The sequence below is a fragment of the Sebastes fasciatus genome, chromosome 16, assembly GCF_043250625.1.
Source record: "Sebastes fasciatus isolate fSebFas1 chromosome 16, fSebFas1.pri, whole genome shotgun sequence".
Taxonomy (NCBI): domain Eukaryota; kingdom Metazoa; phylum Chordata; class Actinopteri; order Perciformes; family Sebastidae; genus Sebastes; species Sebastes fasciatus.
Window position 1 is genome coordinate 9,922,537 of NC_133810.1, and position 18,663 is coordinate 9,941,199.

Genomic DNA, 18,663 nt, shown 5'->3' on the forward strand with positions numbered 1-18,663 from the left:
GTCCCGTGAGTTCGATGCCCAGCGATTGCGTCCACTTTCACTTCCACATCACCACTTCCTGTTCTCTCCTTCACGCTGGTGACTCATCAATAAACACAACTGAGACTGTCAATCATTATTTAATATCTATACTTTAATATATATATACTGATATTTATATACAATTATACAAGTCTGCATTTACACAGGACCACATCTCTATCCTTGATTCCTCTCCTCGTCTCCTCTCCTTGTACCCTCTTTTCTTCTCTCCTTGTCTCCTCTCCCTGTGTCCTGTCCTTATCTCAACTCCTCTCTTGTTTCCTCTCTTTTTCTCCTCTCTCTGTCCTCTCCTTGTGTCTTTCCTTATCTCCTCTCTTCTCTTGCCTCCTCTCCTTGTCTCTTCTCCCTGTGTTGTCTACTTGTCTCATCTACTTGTCTCCTCTCCTTGTCCCCTCTACTTGTCTCTTCTCTTGTCTCTTCTCTTTGTCTCCTCTCCCTGTATCCTGTCATTGTCTCCTTTCCTTATCTCTTCTCCTCTCTCTTTTTGTCTCCTCTCCTTTTCTCTTCTCTTGTCTCTTCTCCCTGTGTCCTCTCTTGCCTCCTCCCCTTTTCTCCTATCCCTTTGTCCTCTCCTTGTTTCCTCTCCTTGTCTCCTCTCTTGTCTACTTTCCTCTCTTGTCTCCTCTCTTTGTGCCTTCTCCTTCCCGACAGTTTCCTCAGCAGTGACTCTATTGTCTCCTCTCTTGTCTCCTCTCCTTATCTCCTCTCCTCCTCTCCTCTCCTTGTCCCCTCTCCTCCTAGACTCTGGCCGGTGGTCAGCGACCTCCTCCTGTCTCTCCTCTCTTGTCTCCTCTGTCCTCTCCTCTTCTCCTCTCTTGTCCCCTCTCCTTGTCTCCTCTCCTTGTCTCCTCTTCTTGTCTGCTCTCCTCTTAAATGTGGCTCAGACTCTGGTCGGTGGTCAGCGACCTCCTCCTGTCTCTCCTCTCTTGTCTCCTCTGTCCTCTCCTTGTCTCCTCTCTTGTCTCCTCTGTCCTCTCCTCGTCTCCTCTCCTTGTCTACTTGTCTCCTCTCCTTGTCCCCTCTCCTCCTAAATGTGGCTCAGACTCTGGCCGGTGGTCAGCGACCTCCTCCGGTCTCTTCTCGACAGTTTCCTCAGCAGCGACTCTCTGAAGGTTCGGCACATCAGGAAGTAGATGATGGGGTCGAGGCAGACGTTGAGCGCCGACAGGAAGAGCGTCCCCTCCTTCAGCTGGAACAACAGGAAGCGGGCGTCCGGGCTGAAGCCCGACTCCGGCATCTGGCTCAGAGTGTACGGCACGCGGCAGACGTGGTACGGCACGAAGCAGACGAAGAACACCGCCAGGATGCTGAAGATGCTGCGGTTCGACTTCCGGCAGACGTCGCTGTTGTCGCGGCGCACGCGGCGGTAGGACTGGTAGACGCGGCAGGCGATGGAGGCGTAGCAGTAGGCGAGGACCAGCAGGGTCACCCAGAACAGGCCGACGCTGAGGAGCGTGGACACCCGGTGCCACTGCATGCCCAGCGGCGTCTTCAGCTGCATGCAGTGCCGCGAGCTCTCCTCGTCGGCCGGCCGGCTGGTCAGCACCACGTTGGGCAGGACGCAGATGAGGAGGAAGCTCCAGGTGAGGAGCGCCAGCACCCGGGCGAAGCCGACGCTCTGCAGGACATGCAGCGAGGACACGCCGCCCAACCGGGACCTGCAGGAGGATGAGGAGGAGGAGGTGTGTCTGACGATCTTAACGTAGCGCTCGAGGCTGATGAGCCCCATGAAGAGGATCCCCACGTACATGGACGAGTAGAAGAGCACGGCGGTGTAGCGGCAGGTGACCACGTGGAGGCGCCAGCCGCCCAGACCCAGCTGAGCCGCCAGACTGAAGGGGAAGGTGGTCAGCATGAGGAGGTCGGCCACCACCATGTTCTTCAGGTAGACCACCAGGCCCGAGTCACTGGGCACCCTGAAGAAGATCCAGGCGGCAACGCCATTCAGGGACGCCCCGACCACGCAGATCACCAAGTAGAGCGGCGGGAGCACCTGCTGGGTGAAGATGCTGCTGAAGTCTGATTGGTTGCCGGGGAGACGGGTGGCGTTGAGGTGTTCCATCACTGGAAACACACAAACAACACAGTTTGAACATAATGAACAGTAGATGTCACAGTAGAAGTACGTTTCTCTGTCAGGAGAACTCTTAATAAGTCTCTTTTACATTTAACAAAGGCCGTGTCGGTGTGTTAACGCCCCACAGAAGCCTTTTATGTTCATAAACTGAACACACAGCGCTGTGTTTACACGGGGACACGTGCACAAATAAAAAGCGTCTTGAACTCCTGTTTGTCCTGCTGTTCACACACACTTCCCTCCTCCCACCACCGATTCATCCCGGTCCAACACACACTGTGGTCCTCCTCCATCAAACGCCTATAAAAACAGTCCGCGCTGACACCAGGACGCCTTCTGTTTTCCTGTCCTGATTCTTTTATTTTTAGCCCTCGTCTTGTCTCGACCCGAGTCTTGTCTCGAACCTGTGACTTCTGCTGTCGCCAAATGATTGTTTCCCCGAGTTGATCTGTACAGAAGTTCAACTTTTAAACACTAAAGCGATCACACGCCGGCTTCTGCTTCTCACTTGGAAACGATCAATATCAAGTTAATAACTTTAAAAATATCATGATTCTGACTTCCTGTGTTTATGTTATATATTTTTTAATATTATATATTATATATATATTTTGATTTTAAAGTCATAAATTTACGAAAATAAAATGAAGATATTCTGAGTTTAATGGGACACATTTACGAGAAGAAAATCACAAATTTACGTCACATTTTAACTCACAAATTTATAATAATAATAATAATAAATTCAACTTATAAAGCGCTTTTAAAGAACTCAAAGACGCTTATGAGATTTTAAAGTCATTAATTTATGAGGAAAAAACTCCGATATTCTGAGATTAATGTGGCACATTTATGAGAAAAAACTGACAAATTTATGACACATTTTAAAGCCAGAAATTTACGAGAAAAAACTCACGTATTCTCTGAGATTAAAGAGGCAAATTTACGAGAAAAAAACTCACAAATTTGCGAGATTTTAAAGTCATACATTTATGAAAAAAAAACTCAATTTTTATCAATTAATTAATGGTAAAACATAATAATAATAATAAAATAATACATTTATTTTTGCTACATTTAATATCATATTTATTTATCGAGTCATTTATTTATTTATTTATCTTTAATTTAATTAATTGATAAAAATGTAACATCATTTGATATTTTTGTTATAATTTGTTTCTTTATTTATTCATAATTAATTAATTAATTCCCTTATTTATTTACTCTTCTGTTTAATTTTTATCTTTTATTTATTTATGTATTTATCTGTATTATTTATTTATTTTGCATTTATTTCGTTTACATTTATTTTCAATATAATTTTTTTTTACATTTAATGACATATTTATTTATTGAGTCATTATATATTTATTTATTTTTTACTTTGGCAGGTGCCATCCTCCATACATGGGGTCATTATAATATCCTGGCGAGCAGGAAGGAGATCAGGACATTTAATTATCTCATACATCTAGAACAAACTGTCATTTTTCTCCTACACAGACTTTTGTTTTAGCGATTCCTCTAAGCTGACTCATACTTTATTGGCTGGTAATTTGGATGACACAGACGAACAAGATGCTGATCAGCAGCAACAACTTCTGCTTTCCGCCTTCTAGATGACCTGGCGCAGGAAGTGATGCAACGATCCTCTTCGCTAGAAGAGCTGAACGTTCAGAGGAAGCGTGTTTCTAGATTGTGTGCAACGATTAGAGCTGAAAATAGGGTGGTTTCATCAACTCAGCTCACAGTGAAAAAACAGACATAGTAGAAAAGGATGTGAGTGATCAACTCGTTATCAGTCAACTCACACAACGAGGGAAAACATCTGGATAAACTCATGGTCCAGATGTTTGTCTCTCTGCCTGTCCACCTGTGAGCTTCATGTATTCAACACCAGTGATTCACAATCAGAAAGAAAAGATGTTTGAGTAGTTTACAACTGTCTGTTGATAATAATGAAATGACAGCTTAATAATTACCTGTAAATGGTGCTAATATTAAAAATAATCATGAACCCGTCAGTCATGAAGGTCACATGGTTTATTACAGAACCGGCTCATGTTGTTAACCAGCGTCTAAAATACTATTTGGAACATCTTTTATTAGTCACATTGATCGTTTTATTGATCAGCTTCAGTGTTGTTGAAATCACAACTTAAACAGATACCAGTACTTCTACTTTATAGCCACCATAATGTCATAAAGTTGTATTTATACTGTACACATTTATTCAGAGAGGCAGACATAATGAAATTATATTTCACTGTTTATTTGATTTTTAATTAAATTTTATTTTATTTATTTTTTATTCATTTCAATATATATTTTGTGGGAGAAACCTGAGCACCAGGAGAATCCCCTTACTGATATATGATGGATTGACTTCTTTTTTTAAACACTCTAATTACCTAAAAATATATTAAAAAAATATTTGGAGGTAATTTAGAGTGTCCAGTTAGACTCATGCATAACTAGGAATTGTGGGAGAAACCTGAGCACCAGGAGAAAACCCCTACTGATATATGATAGATTGACATTTTTTTGAATACTCTAAATTACCACCAAATATATTTAAAAGTCTTTGGGGGTAATTTAGAGTGTCCAGTTAGCCTCACGCATAACTAGGAATTGTGGGAGAAACCTGAGCACCAGGAGAAAAACCCTACTGATATATGATAGATTGACATTTTTTTTGAATACTCTAAATTACCTAAAAATATATTTAAAAAATATTTGGAGGTAATTTAGAGTGTCCAGTTAGCCTCATGCATAACTACGAATTGTGGGAGAAACCTGAGCACCAGGAGAATCCCCTTACTGATATATGATAGATTGAAATTTTTTTGAATACTCTAAATTACCACCAAATATATTAAAAAGTATTTGGGGGTAATTTAGAGTGTCCAGTTAGCCTCACGCATCACTAGGAATTGTGGGAGAAACCTGAGCACCAGGAGAAAACCCTTACTGATATATGATAGATTGAAAAAAAAATTGGAATACTCTAAATTACCTAAAATTATATTTAAAAAAATATTTGGAGGTAATTTAGAGTGTCCAGTTAGCCTCATGCATAACTAGAAACTTTGGGAGAAACCTGAGCACCAGGAGAAAACCCCTACTGATATATGATAGATTTAAAAAAAATGTAATACTCTAAATTACCTCCAAATATATTTTAAAAATATTTGGGGGTAATTTAGAGTGTCCAGTTAGCCTCACGCATAACTAGGAATTGTGGGAGAAACCTGAGCACCAGGAGAAAAACCCTACTGATATATGATAGATTGACATTTTTTTTGAATACTCTAAATTACCACCAAATATATTAAAAAAATATTTGGAGGTAATTTAGAGTGTCCAGTTAGCCTCATGCATAACTAGGAATTTTGGGAGAAACCTGAGCACCAGGAGAAAACCCCTACTGATATATGATAGATTGACATTTTTTTGAATACTCTAAATTACCACCAAATATATTTAAAAGTATTTGGGGGTAATTTAGAGTGTCCAGTTAGCCTCACGCATAACTAGGAATTGTGGGAGAAACCTGAGCACCAGGAGAAAACCCTTACTGATATATGATAGATTGAAAAAAAATTGGAATACTCTAAATTACCTAAAATTATATTTAAAAAATATTTGGAGGTAATTTAGAGTGTCCAGTTAGCCTCATGCATAACTAGAAACTTTGGGAGAAACCTGATTACCAGGAGAAAACCCCTACTGATATATGATAGATTTAAAAAAAATTTAATACTCTAAATTACCTCCAAATATATTTTTAAAATATTTGGGGGTAATTTAGAGTGTCCAGTTAGCCTCACGCATAACTAGGAATTGTGGGAGAAACCTGAGCACCAGGAGAAAAACCCTACTGATATATGATAGATTGACATTTTTTTTGAATACTCTAAATTACCTAAAAATATATTTAAAAAATATTTGGAGGTAATTTAGAGTGTCCAGTTAGCCTCATGCATAACTACGAATTGTGGGAGAAACCTGAGCACGAGGAGAAAACCCTTACTGATATATGATAGATTGAACATTTTTTGAATACTCTAAATTACCACCAAATATATTAAAAAAATATTTGGAGGTAATTTAGAGTGTCCAGTTAGCCTCATGCATAACTAGGAATTTTGGGAGAAACCTGAGCACCAGGAGAAAACCCCTACTGATATATGATAGATTGACATTTTTTTGAATACTCTAAATTACCACCAAATATATTTAAAAGTATTTGGGGGTAATTTAGAGTGTCCAGTTAGCCTCACGCATAACTAGGAATTGTGGGAGAAACCTGAGCACCAGGAGAAAACCCATACTGATATATGATAGATTTAAAAAAAATTTAATACTCTAAATTACCTCCAAATATATTTTTAAAATATTTGGGGGTAATTTAGAGTGTCCAGTTAGCCTCATGCATAACTAGAAACTTTGGGAGAAACCTGAGCACCAGGAGAAAACCCCTACTGATATATGATAGATTTAAAAAAAATGTAATACTCTAAATTACCTCCAAATATATGTTAAAAATATTTGGGGGTAATTTAGAGTGTCCAGTTAGCCTTACGCATAACTAGGAATTGTGGGAGAAACCTGAGCACCAGGAGAAAAACCCTACTGATATATGATAGATTGACATTTTTTTTGAATACTCTAAATTACCACCAAATATATTAAAAAAATATTTGGAGGTAATTTAGAGTGTTCAGTTAGCCTCATGCATAACTAGGAATTTTGGGAGAAACCTGAGCACCAGGAGAAAACCCCTACTGATATATGATAGATTGACATTTTTTTGAATACTCTAAATTACCACCAAATATATTTAAAAGTATTTGGGGGTAATTTAGAGTGTCCGGTTAGCCTCACGCATAACTAGGAATTGTGGGAGAAACCTGAGCACCAGGAGAAAACCCTTACTGATATATGATAGATTGAAAAAAAATTGGAATACTCTAAATTACCTAAAATTATATTTAAAAAATATTTGGAGGTAATTTAGAGTGTCCAGTTAGCCTCATGCATAACTAGAAACTTTGGGAGAAACCTGAGCACCAGGAGAAAACCCCTACTGATATATGATAGATTTAAAAAAAATGTAATACTCTAAATTACCTCCAAATATATTTTAGAAATATTTGGGGGTAATTTAGAGTGTCCAGTTAGCCTCACGCATAACTAGGAATTGTGGGAGAAACCTGAGCACCAGGAGAAAAACCCTACTGATATATGATAGATTGACATTTTTTTTGAATACTCTAAATTACCTAAAAATATATTTAAAAAATATTTGGAGGTAATTTAGAGTGTCCAGTTAGCCTCATGCATAACTACGAATTGTGGGAGAAACCTGAGCACCAGGAGAAAACCCTTACTGATATATGATAGATTGAAATTTTTTTGAATACTCTAAATTACCACCAAATATATTAAAAAGATATTTGGAGGTAATTTAGAGTGTCCAGTTAGCCTCACGCATAACTAGGAATTCTGGGGAAACCTGAGCACCAGGAGAAAACCCACGCAGACACAGGGAGAATATACAAACTCCCCACAGCCGGACAGGTGGAGCTGTCTCAGTGAGGCTGCAGTGCTAATCACTAATCACTGAGGAGGGATGTAGGGGTGGAGGGACGGTGATGACGTAGACTCTACATCTCAACCTCCTCCTCATCCTCTACGTCGTAAAGGATGAGGGGGAGGTTGAGAGAGGAAGGTAAGGGTGGAGGGAAGACGGGAAGGCGAAGGGGGGAGGAAGAGGGATCTGCTGGTATCCAACCTGAGCTGCAGCCTCCTCTACCTGACTGTTGCCGTCACGCTTCAGGAAGAACCTGCGCATCCAGCGAAAACAACCTTTCTTCTTCTCTTTCTTCTCCACCCCCTCCCGCTCCGTCTCTTCCTTTTTCATCTTCTGTAATGTTGTCTCTCGATCCTCGGTCCTCCTGCGAGAAAAGACTCCTCTCATCTTCTTCTTCATTTTCAGGCAGATGTCCTCCAGGAGCTTCTTCTCAACCTCCATGTGTTGGACTGTGGTCTCCAGGCTCTGTTCTCTGTCCGTCAGGTCCTTGTTGACGTCCAACAACTGACTGACCTTAGTCTTCCAGATCTGGTCTTTTTCTGTCAGGACCTTTGTGACATTGTCCTCCAGAGCATTGTATTTGGCCTGCCAGGCGTCCTCTCTCTGTCGGAGTTCATCTGCAGAGCTCAACAGCTCGGTTCTGGTCTCCACGAGCTTTTCATTGAGACTCTTCTTCTCCTGGAAGAGACCAAAGATCACAGCGTCCTTATCGCGCTGCTCCTGCTGGAGATCAAAGATCACAGCGTCCTTATCGCGCTGCTCCTGCTGGAGATCAAGGATAACAGCGTCCTTATCGCGCTGCTCCTGCTGGAGATCAAGGATAACAGCGTCCTTATCGTGCTGCTCCTGCTGGAGATCAAGGATAACAGCGTCCTTATCGTGCTGCTCCTGCTGGAGATCAAGGATCACAGCGTCCTTATCGTGCTGCTCCTGCTGGAGATCAAGGATCACAGCGTCCTTATTGATCTGCTCCTGCTGGAGATCAAAGATCACAGCGTCCTTATCGTGCTGCTCCTGCTGGAGATCAAGGATCACAGCGTCCTTATCGCGCTGCTCCTGCTGGAGATCAAGGATAACAGCGTCCTTATCGTGCTGCTCCTGCTGGAGATCAAGGATCACAGCGTCCTTATCGCGCTGCTCCTGCCGGAGATCAAGGATAACAGCGTCCTTATCGTGCTGCTCCTGCTGGAGATCAAGGATCACAGCGTCCTTATTGATCTGCTCCTGCTGGAGATCAAAGATCACAGCGTCCTTATCGCGCTGCTCCTGCTGGAGATCAAGGATCACAGCGTCCTTATCGCGCTGCTCCTGGCGGAGATCAAGGATAACAGCGTCCTTATCGATCTGCTCCTGCTGGAGATCAAAGATCACAGCGTCCTTATCGCGCTGCTCCTGCTGGAGATCAAGGATTACAGCGTCCTTATCGATCTGCTCCTGGCGGAGATCAAGGATAACAGCGTCCTTATCGCGCTGCTCCTGCCGGAGATCAAGGATTACAGCGTCCTTATCGATCTGCTCCTGGCGGAGATCAAGGATAACAGCGTCCTTATCGTGCTGCTCCTGCTGGAGATCAAGGATCACAGCGTCCTTATTGATCTGCTCCTGCTGGAGATCAAAGATCACAGCGTCCTTATCGTGCTGCTCCTGCTGGAGATCAAGGATCACAGCGTCCTTATCGCGCTGCTCCTGCTGGAGATCAAGGATAACAGCGTCCTTATCGTGCTGCTCCTGCTGGAGATCAAGGATCACAGCGTCCTTATCGCGCTGCTCCTGCCGGAGATCAAGGATAACAGCGTCCTTATCGTGCTGCTCCTGCTGGAGATCAAGGATCACAGCGTCCTTATTGATCTGCTCCTGCTGGAGATCAAAGATCACAGCGTCCTTATCGCGCTGCTCCTGCTGGAGATCAAGGATCACAGCGTCCTTATCGCGCTGCTCCTGGCGGAGATCAAGGATAACAGCGTCCTTATCGATCTGCTCCTGCTGGAGATCAAAGATCACAGCGTCCTTATCGCGCTGCTCCTGCTGGAGATCAAGGATTACAGCGTCCTTATCGATCTGCTCCTGGCGGAGATCAAGGATAACAGCGTCCTTATCGCGCTGCTCCTGCCGGAGATCAAGGATTACAGCGTCCTTATCGATCTGCTCCTGGCGGAGATCAAGGATAACAGCGTCCTTATCGTGCTGCTCCTGCTGGAGATCAAGGATTACAGCGTCCTTATCGATCTGCTCCTGCTGGAGATCAAGGATAACAGCGTCCTTATCGTGCTGCTCCTGCTGGAGATCAAAGATCACAGCGTCCTTATCGCGCTGCTCCTGCTGGAGATCAAGGATAACAGCGTCCTTATCGTGCTGCTCCTGCTGGAGATCAAGGATAACAGCGTCCTTATCGTGCTGCTCCTGCCGGAGATCAGGGATTGCAGGGTCCTTATCGTGCTGCTCTTTACGGAGACCACGGATAACAGCGTCCTTATCGCGAATGTGCCACGTCAAATGGTTCACTCTGATCTGGAGTTGAGTCTGCTGCGTCTCCCAGCCTCGCTGCTCCTGCCGGAGATCAAGGATTACAGCGTCCTTATCGATCTGCTCCTGGCGGAGATCAAGGATAACAGCGTCCTTATCGTGCTGCTCCTGCCGGAGATCAGGGATTGCAGGGTCCTTATCGTGCTGCTCTTTAAGGAGACCACGGATCACAGCGTCCTTATCGTGCTGCTCCTGGCGGAGACCACGGATAACAGCGTCCTTATCGTGCTGCTCTTTACGGAGACCACGGATAACAGCGTCCTTATCGTGCTGCTCCTGCCGGAGATCAGGGATTGCAGGGTCCTTATCGTGCTGCTCTTTAAGGAGACCACGGATCACAGCGTCCTTATCGTGCTGCTCCTGCCGGAGATCAGGGATTGCAGGGTCCTTATCGTGCTGCTCTTTACGGAGACCACGGATAACAGCGTCTTTATCGCGAATGTGCCACGTCAAATGGTTCACTCTGATCTGGAGTTGAGTCTGCTGCGTCTTCCAGCCTCGTTGCTTCTCAGCAAGGTCCAAAGTAAAGTTGTCCTGCAGTTCCTTCTGCTGGGCTTCCAACAGTTGGACTTTTCTTTCCCAGGCGATCTCCTTCAGAGCGTCGTTTTCTTCCTTGAAGGTTTTCAGTTCTTTGGTGAACCAAAGCTCCTTAGAGCTCAGTAACAATGATGCTTGATCCATGGAGATGTAAATAATGTACTCACCCTACAGTCGACTGTCAACGTTAAACTGTTTAACCTGAACGGTAAATTAACCTGAATGTTAAATTAACCTGGATGTTAAATTAACCTGAATGTTAAATTAACCTGAATGTTAAATTAACCTGGATGTTAAATTAACCTGAATGTTAAATTAACCTGAATGTTAAATTAACCTGAATGTTAAATTAACCCGAATGTTAAATTAACCCGAATGTTAAATTAACCCGAATGTTAAATTAACCCGAATGTTAAATTAACCTGAATGTTAAATTAACCCGAATGTTAAATTAACCCGAATGTTAAATTAACCTGAATGTTAAATCAGCTTGTCAACAACTGCCTGGTTCACTAATCTTCTCCTATAAGTAAAATTTTAGATTAAAGCCAAACTCAACATCACAGGAATCACAGCCGATTCCAGAACATCACATTGTGATGTCATGAGACAGTTTGGAATACAGCCTTACCTGTGATGTCATCACATTCTCATGTCATCATGTCATGAGAATGTGATGACATCACAATGTGATGACATGACGGGTAAGGCTGTATTCTAAACCTCATACTATACTAGTAGTACGTACTGATTTGGCCAGAATGTAGCATGTAGTACGCAGTATGGAAATCTACAATATGCCAAAAATACATGGATGTCGTACTGAAAACACTGTTACAGTAAAAGTTACAGTAAGTATTGTAACAGTGTGGTATTAGTACTTTTACTGCAGTAAAGGATCTGAATACTTACTAAATACGGCATCATTGAGGCTCTCAGGATAATATATATACTGTATATATATATATATATATATATATATATATATAATTTCATCATATATTATTTTTTGATAAATAATAAAATCATCCTTTTTTCTTCTCTCCTCCTCTCGTTCCTCTCTCCTCCGCTTTATATACAGTATATATATATAAATGCATATAAATTATATAAATATGCCTACATGTTAAGTCTAAATCTCTTTGTTTCCTGACTCAAAATAGGTCATAGACCCCTAAAAAGTGTTCCCGACAAAACATCCTGACATGTATTTATATATTTTTTATTTTTTTATGTTTATTTTTTTAATTGAATTGTATTTTTCCGCGTTATTATTATTATTATTATTATTCCCAAAGCACAACAAACCAGACAGAAAACTGTAGTGTGTTTTCTCTTTTAGTTAGTTAGTTAGTTAGTTAGTTAGTTAATTAGTTAGTTAGTTAGTTAATTAGTTAGTTAGTTAGTTAGTTAGTTAGTTAGTTAGTTAGTTAGTTAGTTAGTTAATTAGTTAATTAGTTAGTTAGTTAGTTAGTTAGTTAGTTAGTTAGTTAGTTAGTTAGTTAGTTAGTTAATTAGTTAATTAGTTAGTTAGTTAGTTAGTTAGTTAGTTAGTTAGTTAGTTAGTTAGTTAGTTAGTTAATTGGTGAACTCATCAGTCCCTAACTGATATAATTAGTCCAAAAATGTAAAAACAAATTCTATACATTTTAATATATTATGTAGTTAATGTTTCTTCCTGTATTGATAGTAGTTTGTAATAGATATTATAGTAGTTATATACTATATTCATGAGAAAAATATTAAGAAATATTAGTATTTATATGTTATATATATTTTACAGGGCAGTCGATAACAAATTTGCTCAACTTGCGATTTAGTCTGGCCGCTATTCGATCTTTCCGAGGTTGTAGCAGCTCAGTTTTAAAGCTGATGGTATCATAGTAAACTATAAAACCTGATGAATCCATCGGTACCAACCATGTCATACTAGCTTGTAGTGAAGGAGGTTAAATAATGCTCTAAACTAACAACAAATTTTGGCAAAGAAAAACTGTCATGTCCATTTTCAAAGGGGTCCCTTGACCTCTGACCTCAAGCATATATTTAAATACTTGACAAATCTCCCTTTAAGATACATTTTGAACACATAAAAAAAGTGTGATTAATTTTATTAAATATTTTAATCAATCAACAGGCATATGCAGTATATATATATATATATATAATTCTTTTTTTTCTTTTTTTAAGAAAAACAACTCTACAAATCAAATCTGAATCAGCGTTAAAAACCCACCAAAATGCAAATTTGTGCATAATTTAGGAACAAATTTAGGACAAACAGGCAACATAAATAAATAACCATGAATGAGTGTGGTGATAACTAACAACCACGTTTCATCAGGACACTTTTCTTTCTGTCATCAACGTCTAAAGTCCCAGAAACTGTAGATATATCCTCATATTTTCATGACATTTTCTTAAAAAATTATGACTTTATTCTTTCAATGTCAGATGTTTCATTGCCCCCCCAATCACTGCCATTAATACACCTTCATAATCTGCTTTTTCTGTTCATTTCATGCATGTTTTAAAACTCATGTCATGCAGTAATTATCTAATCTATATCTAAATCTATATCTATATCAATATCTATATCTATCTGAAGTTCAAATGAGTCCACTCACCATATAAACAGTCTGGTGTTCAGTCAGGATCCCGTACAGATGTTGATGTAACTCACTGCTGTTTAAAGTGAAGAGACCTGTGAAGAGTAGTTTAGAGTCTCTGGACAACTTCCACTTCCCCTCTCTCTCTCTCTTCCCCTCTCTCTCTCTCTCTCTCTTCCTCTCTCTCTCTCTCTCTCTCTCTCTTCCTTTCTCTCTCTCTCTCTCTCTCTCTCTCTCTCTCTCTCGCTCTCTCTCTCTCTTTAACTAGAGTCTGCAGCTCTGTGAAGCTAAACTGAGTTAAATGCATCCCAGTGACACTATAACATGCTGAGGCTGATAAACGTCATTAGTTCTGCAGGTATTTGGTCATAAACTGAAGTTATAATATTATATATAATAATATTATAAGTAATATATTCGCCCCAACTTTTTTTGTTTTGTTTTTTATTTATTTAATTTAATTTTTTAAGAAATATGGTTAGGCCGCTATTTGATCTTTCCGAGGTTGTAGTGGCTCAGTTTTAAAGCTGATGGTATCATATGAAACTATTAAACCTGATGAATTCATCGGGACCAACATGTCATACTAGCTTGCCGTGAAGGAGGTTAAGTAACGCTCCAAACTTACGCTAAATTTTGGCGAGGAAAAGCTGTCATCTCTGACCTCTGACCTCAAGCATATTTGCCCACTCCCATGTTGATAAGAGGATTTAATACTTGACAAATCTCCCTTTAAGGTTCATTTTGAACAGATAAAACATGTGCGATTAATTTGTGATTAATTGCGATTAACTATGAACAATCATGCGTTTAATCGTGATTAAGTATTTTAATCGATTGACAGCCCCATAAATAAATTACTTGTTTTTTTATTTTTTTATTGATTTATTGATTGATTTATTGATTTACTTATTTATTTATTGAGTTTTTTTATCATTATTTATTTACTTGTTTACTTATTATTATTATTTTTTTATTAATTTACTTGTTTATTTTTTATTTATTACTTATTTATTTATTTACTTATTTACTTATTTATTTATTTACTAATTTATTTATTTATTTACTTATTTTTTAATTTTTTAATTTTTTAATTTTTTTTTATTTACTTTTTTATTTATTTTTTTATTTTTTTTATTTTTGCCAGTCATGTTTAAGAAAAATGACTCCACAACCCGCTAAATTGCAATTTGAGCAGTGGCGGCTGGTGGATTTTTTTTTGGGTAGGGCCAATCAATTTCAACAAACATCCTAGTACGATTCAATGCAAAAAAAGGTATCAAAAACGCATTACTACTTTGCAGTTACATTTTTATCATTTATTCCAACACTGACATAAGGACATCTTATTCATACAATTCAGTATGTTAATATAACATACGACAGATCATTTATAAAGGAACTTTGCTCTTCTGTCCTTCTGAGTGGCAAACCTCTCAATGACCTTCTTATTGAAGTCAGGCATGTTCCTGACAAGTTTCTTCTCCATGGAGAGCATAGCCAGAGCATTAAGGCGATCCTGTGTCATGGTGTTTCTCAGGAAGGTCTTGATCCCGCGAGAACTGACATGAGCCCTGACGAGAACAGAGAGAGACACACGTGAACGTGCGCGCGCACACCATGGGCCAAATCAGTTTGGCCCTCCCGGAAGTCTTTTTTACGGCGCTGATTGGATGAATTGTATGTCATTCATGCTTGTAATCATATATCTTTAATCAGTGATTGGCTGTACTGCTTATTAGACCCGCCTTCCTTGGGCCAAATCCATTTGGCCCCAGAAAGTGCACGTGCAGCAGAGCAGCTGAGAGGTGCACTAGCAGAGAGTTCAAGGAGGAAAGCAGATATTTGGCGCAGTTATCCTATTTTACAAATATTACGGGTATATTCCATAGGTCAAAAACACACATATTGACAATTTTTTGAATTTTTAGAATTTTTATAATTAATAATTTTATAATTTTTTTTTTTTTTTTTTGGTGGCTCAAGGTGGGTGGGGCCAGGCCCCGTGGCCCTCTATTGGCCGGCCGCCACTGTAGCTAATACTACTTCTTTGTTGGTCTGTGCTTTCCTGATGTCTGACTCTAAGCATAAGACAGAGTCCATAGTATTGCGACCCCTACGGAACCCACTTTGATGTGGAGATAAAAGAGCTTTACTTTCCAGGAAATATGTTAATCTCTCTGTAACCATTCGCTCCATAATTTTACATAAATGAGAGGTTAGGGCAATAGGTCTGTAACTATATGGATCTGATGGGTCTTTCCCTGGTTTTAGAATAGGCACTATTACGGCTTGTTTCCACACTGAAGGAAGTTGTCCAGTTTCCCAAACTCTGTTATACAGTCTTAAAACAGTGACCAGAGTGTTATCTGCCATGTTCTCTAACATTTTATAGCATACGCCATCTTTACCAGGTGTGGTCTGACGTGCACAAGTTATTGCTCTTCTCAATTCAAACATACTAAAAGGCAGGTCTATTGGATCTTCTGATGTCTCTTTTTTCTCTAATATTTTAGATTTCTCCAATAAAACTCTATTTCTACAGCGCCTGGCCTCATCTGTTAGGTTGTCGGAGCTGTGAACTTTCCTGAATGTTTGCGCCAGAAGTTCAGCCTTTTCTAGGTTGCTGACAGCCATTTGATCCCCATTATTCATCACTGGTAATTTATAACTCCTTCTGATCCCACCCATTCTCCTGATCATGCCCCAGACATCTGAAAGCTTTACTTCTCTTCCTATACTGCTACAATATTGCCTCCAAAATGTGCGTTTTGGGGTTCTTATTGTTTTCCTTACTATTGCCTGTGCCCTTTCATACTGGATCAAAGCATCCTGTGAATGAAGTTTTTTGAGTTCCCTAAATGCTTTATTTCTGTTTTTTATGGCTTTGCTACATTCGCTATTCCACCAAGGTACATTCTTAATACGTTTAGTTCCTGTACTCTTTGGGATTGTTTCCTCAGCAGACTGAATTATTTCATTAACTAGTTCACCATTAAATATGTTTACATCCATTTGATAATCTTTTTTAATTCCCTCACATCTCGTTGCACTTATCTCTTGGTAAGCAGCCCAATTAGCATTTTCCAACTTCCATCTAGGAATTTTCTTTCCCTTATCAAAATAAATTTTTACACCAACTTTAGTCACTACGGGGTAGTGATCGCTGCCCATTGTAGTATGCTTTATTACTTTCCATGTGCTTACACCTGCTAAAGTACTATTTACAAATGTTAGGTCAAGTGCTGCTTCTGTGTTTTGAGTGCAATTATACCGTGTTCCCTCCCCATTATTAATACACACCAAACAGTGATCATCTATAAATTCTTCTACAACTACACCATTAGCATCTGTGCTATTGCTCCCCCACAATGAATTATGTGAATTAAAATCCCCACACCATATTACATTATTTTGCAATGATCCCCCTACATCCTCCAATATACCTTGACTTAATTTCCCGCATGGATTATAAAAGTTAATTATATCTATATCACCTCTGTCAGTCCACACCTTAACAACAATTGATTCATGCTCAGTGTTTACATGCATTATCTTGTAACTCATTTCATTCTGTATGAATGTTGCAACTCCTCCACCATTACCAGATTCCCTATCCCTTCTAACTACAGAATATCCCTTTACAACAAAATCCCACTGTGGTTTCAACCATGTCTCTTGTATACATATTACATTCAGTTTATTTTGTAATTTATCAATGTACTTCTTAAACTCCTGTCCATTTGCTATTAAGCTTCTCGCATTCCATTGTAGCAGAATTAGCACCATTAAGAGGATCCAGCCCATGTTTGTGCGGATTGTGTATCTTCATTCAGAATGTCTCTAACTGTTTCCCATTGTAACCCATTTACTTCAAGGTACTTCTCAGCTGATCTTACAATTATTTGAATCCTTTCATTGCGACTTTTTGACTGTGCCGAACAGTTGATTATTTCTGCCATAAAGAGCACAAAGTCACTTTTTCTGACTAGCAGAGTTTCCTCCTTCAACTTATCGCATCCTGCACATTTTACAACATCTTCATTCACAGTGTTATTTTGCTTTGTCACCTTTATTCCTCCTGAAACCTTCTTTGCTGCCTCTGCATAGCTGATTCCCTGATACACCTTGACTCTCTGCACCTCTGCCGCTCTTTTGCTAACCTCACATCCACCGTACGCTGAGCTATGTTCTCCACCGCAATTGCAGCATTTCAGCTTTGCTCCCTGGGCACATTTGCCATACTCATGTTCTCCTCCACATCTTCCACACCTTTGGTGTCCTTTACACACAGCCGCCACATGTCCAAATCGTTGACACTTAAAGCATCTGAGTGGTGGGGGAATATACAGCCTGACATCATAGCACATATATCCAATGAAGATTTTTTCGGGAAGTTTTTCCTCCTCAAAAGTGATCAGCACTGAGAGACTGTCACTTTTAATGCCATTTCTGTTTGATTTCATGCGTTTGACTTCACTTACTTTTGCATTAGTTATGTTTGCTTTAACGTCGTCATCTGTTACACTTACTGGGATCCCTGAGATGACTCCCTTGACTAGTTTTTTGTCACCAGCTAGGGAACATTGTACTTTTTTGCCATTTATTTTGTTCATCCTGATTGCTCGCCCTTGTTGTCCTCCATCCTTGCACATAATTAACAGTGATCCGTTTCTTAACACTTTAGCACTTTTTATTTCTCCGATTTCTTTACATATTGATCTGGTAAGTTGTATTGGATTCCACTCTCCAAAAGAAGCCCCTTCTTGCGCCAGTTTAATGATTACCTTATAATCATCTCTCCTCCTCTCTGTTACAGCTTCTCTGCCAACAGAATCCCTATCATCCGATTTATTATTTGGATTCTTTTTACGTTTCTTTTTCCGAGCAATATCCCACTCTCTGTAGCTCCCGCCACCTAATTCCATCTCGCCTAACTCGCTTTCTGATCCGTCACTTCCCTCTGCCATCTCCTGTCCAGTCACAGCCCAGTGTTGCCAACCGCCTTCCGAGCTGTCTCTCTCCCGACCGACGATCCTCGAGAGTTGCTGTGTGTCTTTAGTCCTCAGTTATAGTCTGTCTTTCAGATACAGAACTACAGAATTAAATGGAAGACTTGCAATGTAATATATTACTACCACTACTACTATGATGAGTACTAATAAGTAAACATTAAATTAGACAAATTATGTTCATGGAGATACTAAAATGACCTATTTTCTTAAACTTTGTGTTACATTCATTTGGCAGATGCACAAAAATCTAAATCCATTTAT

General features: G+C 40.0%; 1 protein-coding gene across 1 annotated transcript; it reads right to left on the bottom strand.

Moving 5' to 3' along the window:
• Nucleotides 1-920: 920 nt before the first annotated feature.
• LOC141752962 (P2Y purinoceptor 14-like) lies at nucleotides 921-13,464 on the bottom strand. The gene is made up of 2 exons (XM_074611249.1): nucleotides 13,406-13,464; nucleotides 921-2,106 (listed from the first exon to the last, which is right to left on the bottom strand). The coding sequence occupies exon 2, from the start codon at nucleotides 2,102-2,104 to the stop codon at nucleotides 1,070-1,072; it is 1,035 nt and encodes a 344-aa protein (XP_074467350.1). The 5' UTR covers nucleotides 2,105-2,106; nucleotides 13,406-13,464; the 3' UTR covers nucleotides 921-1,069.
• Nucleotides 13,465-18,663: the final 5,199 nt, after the last annotated feature.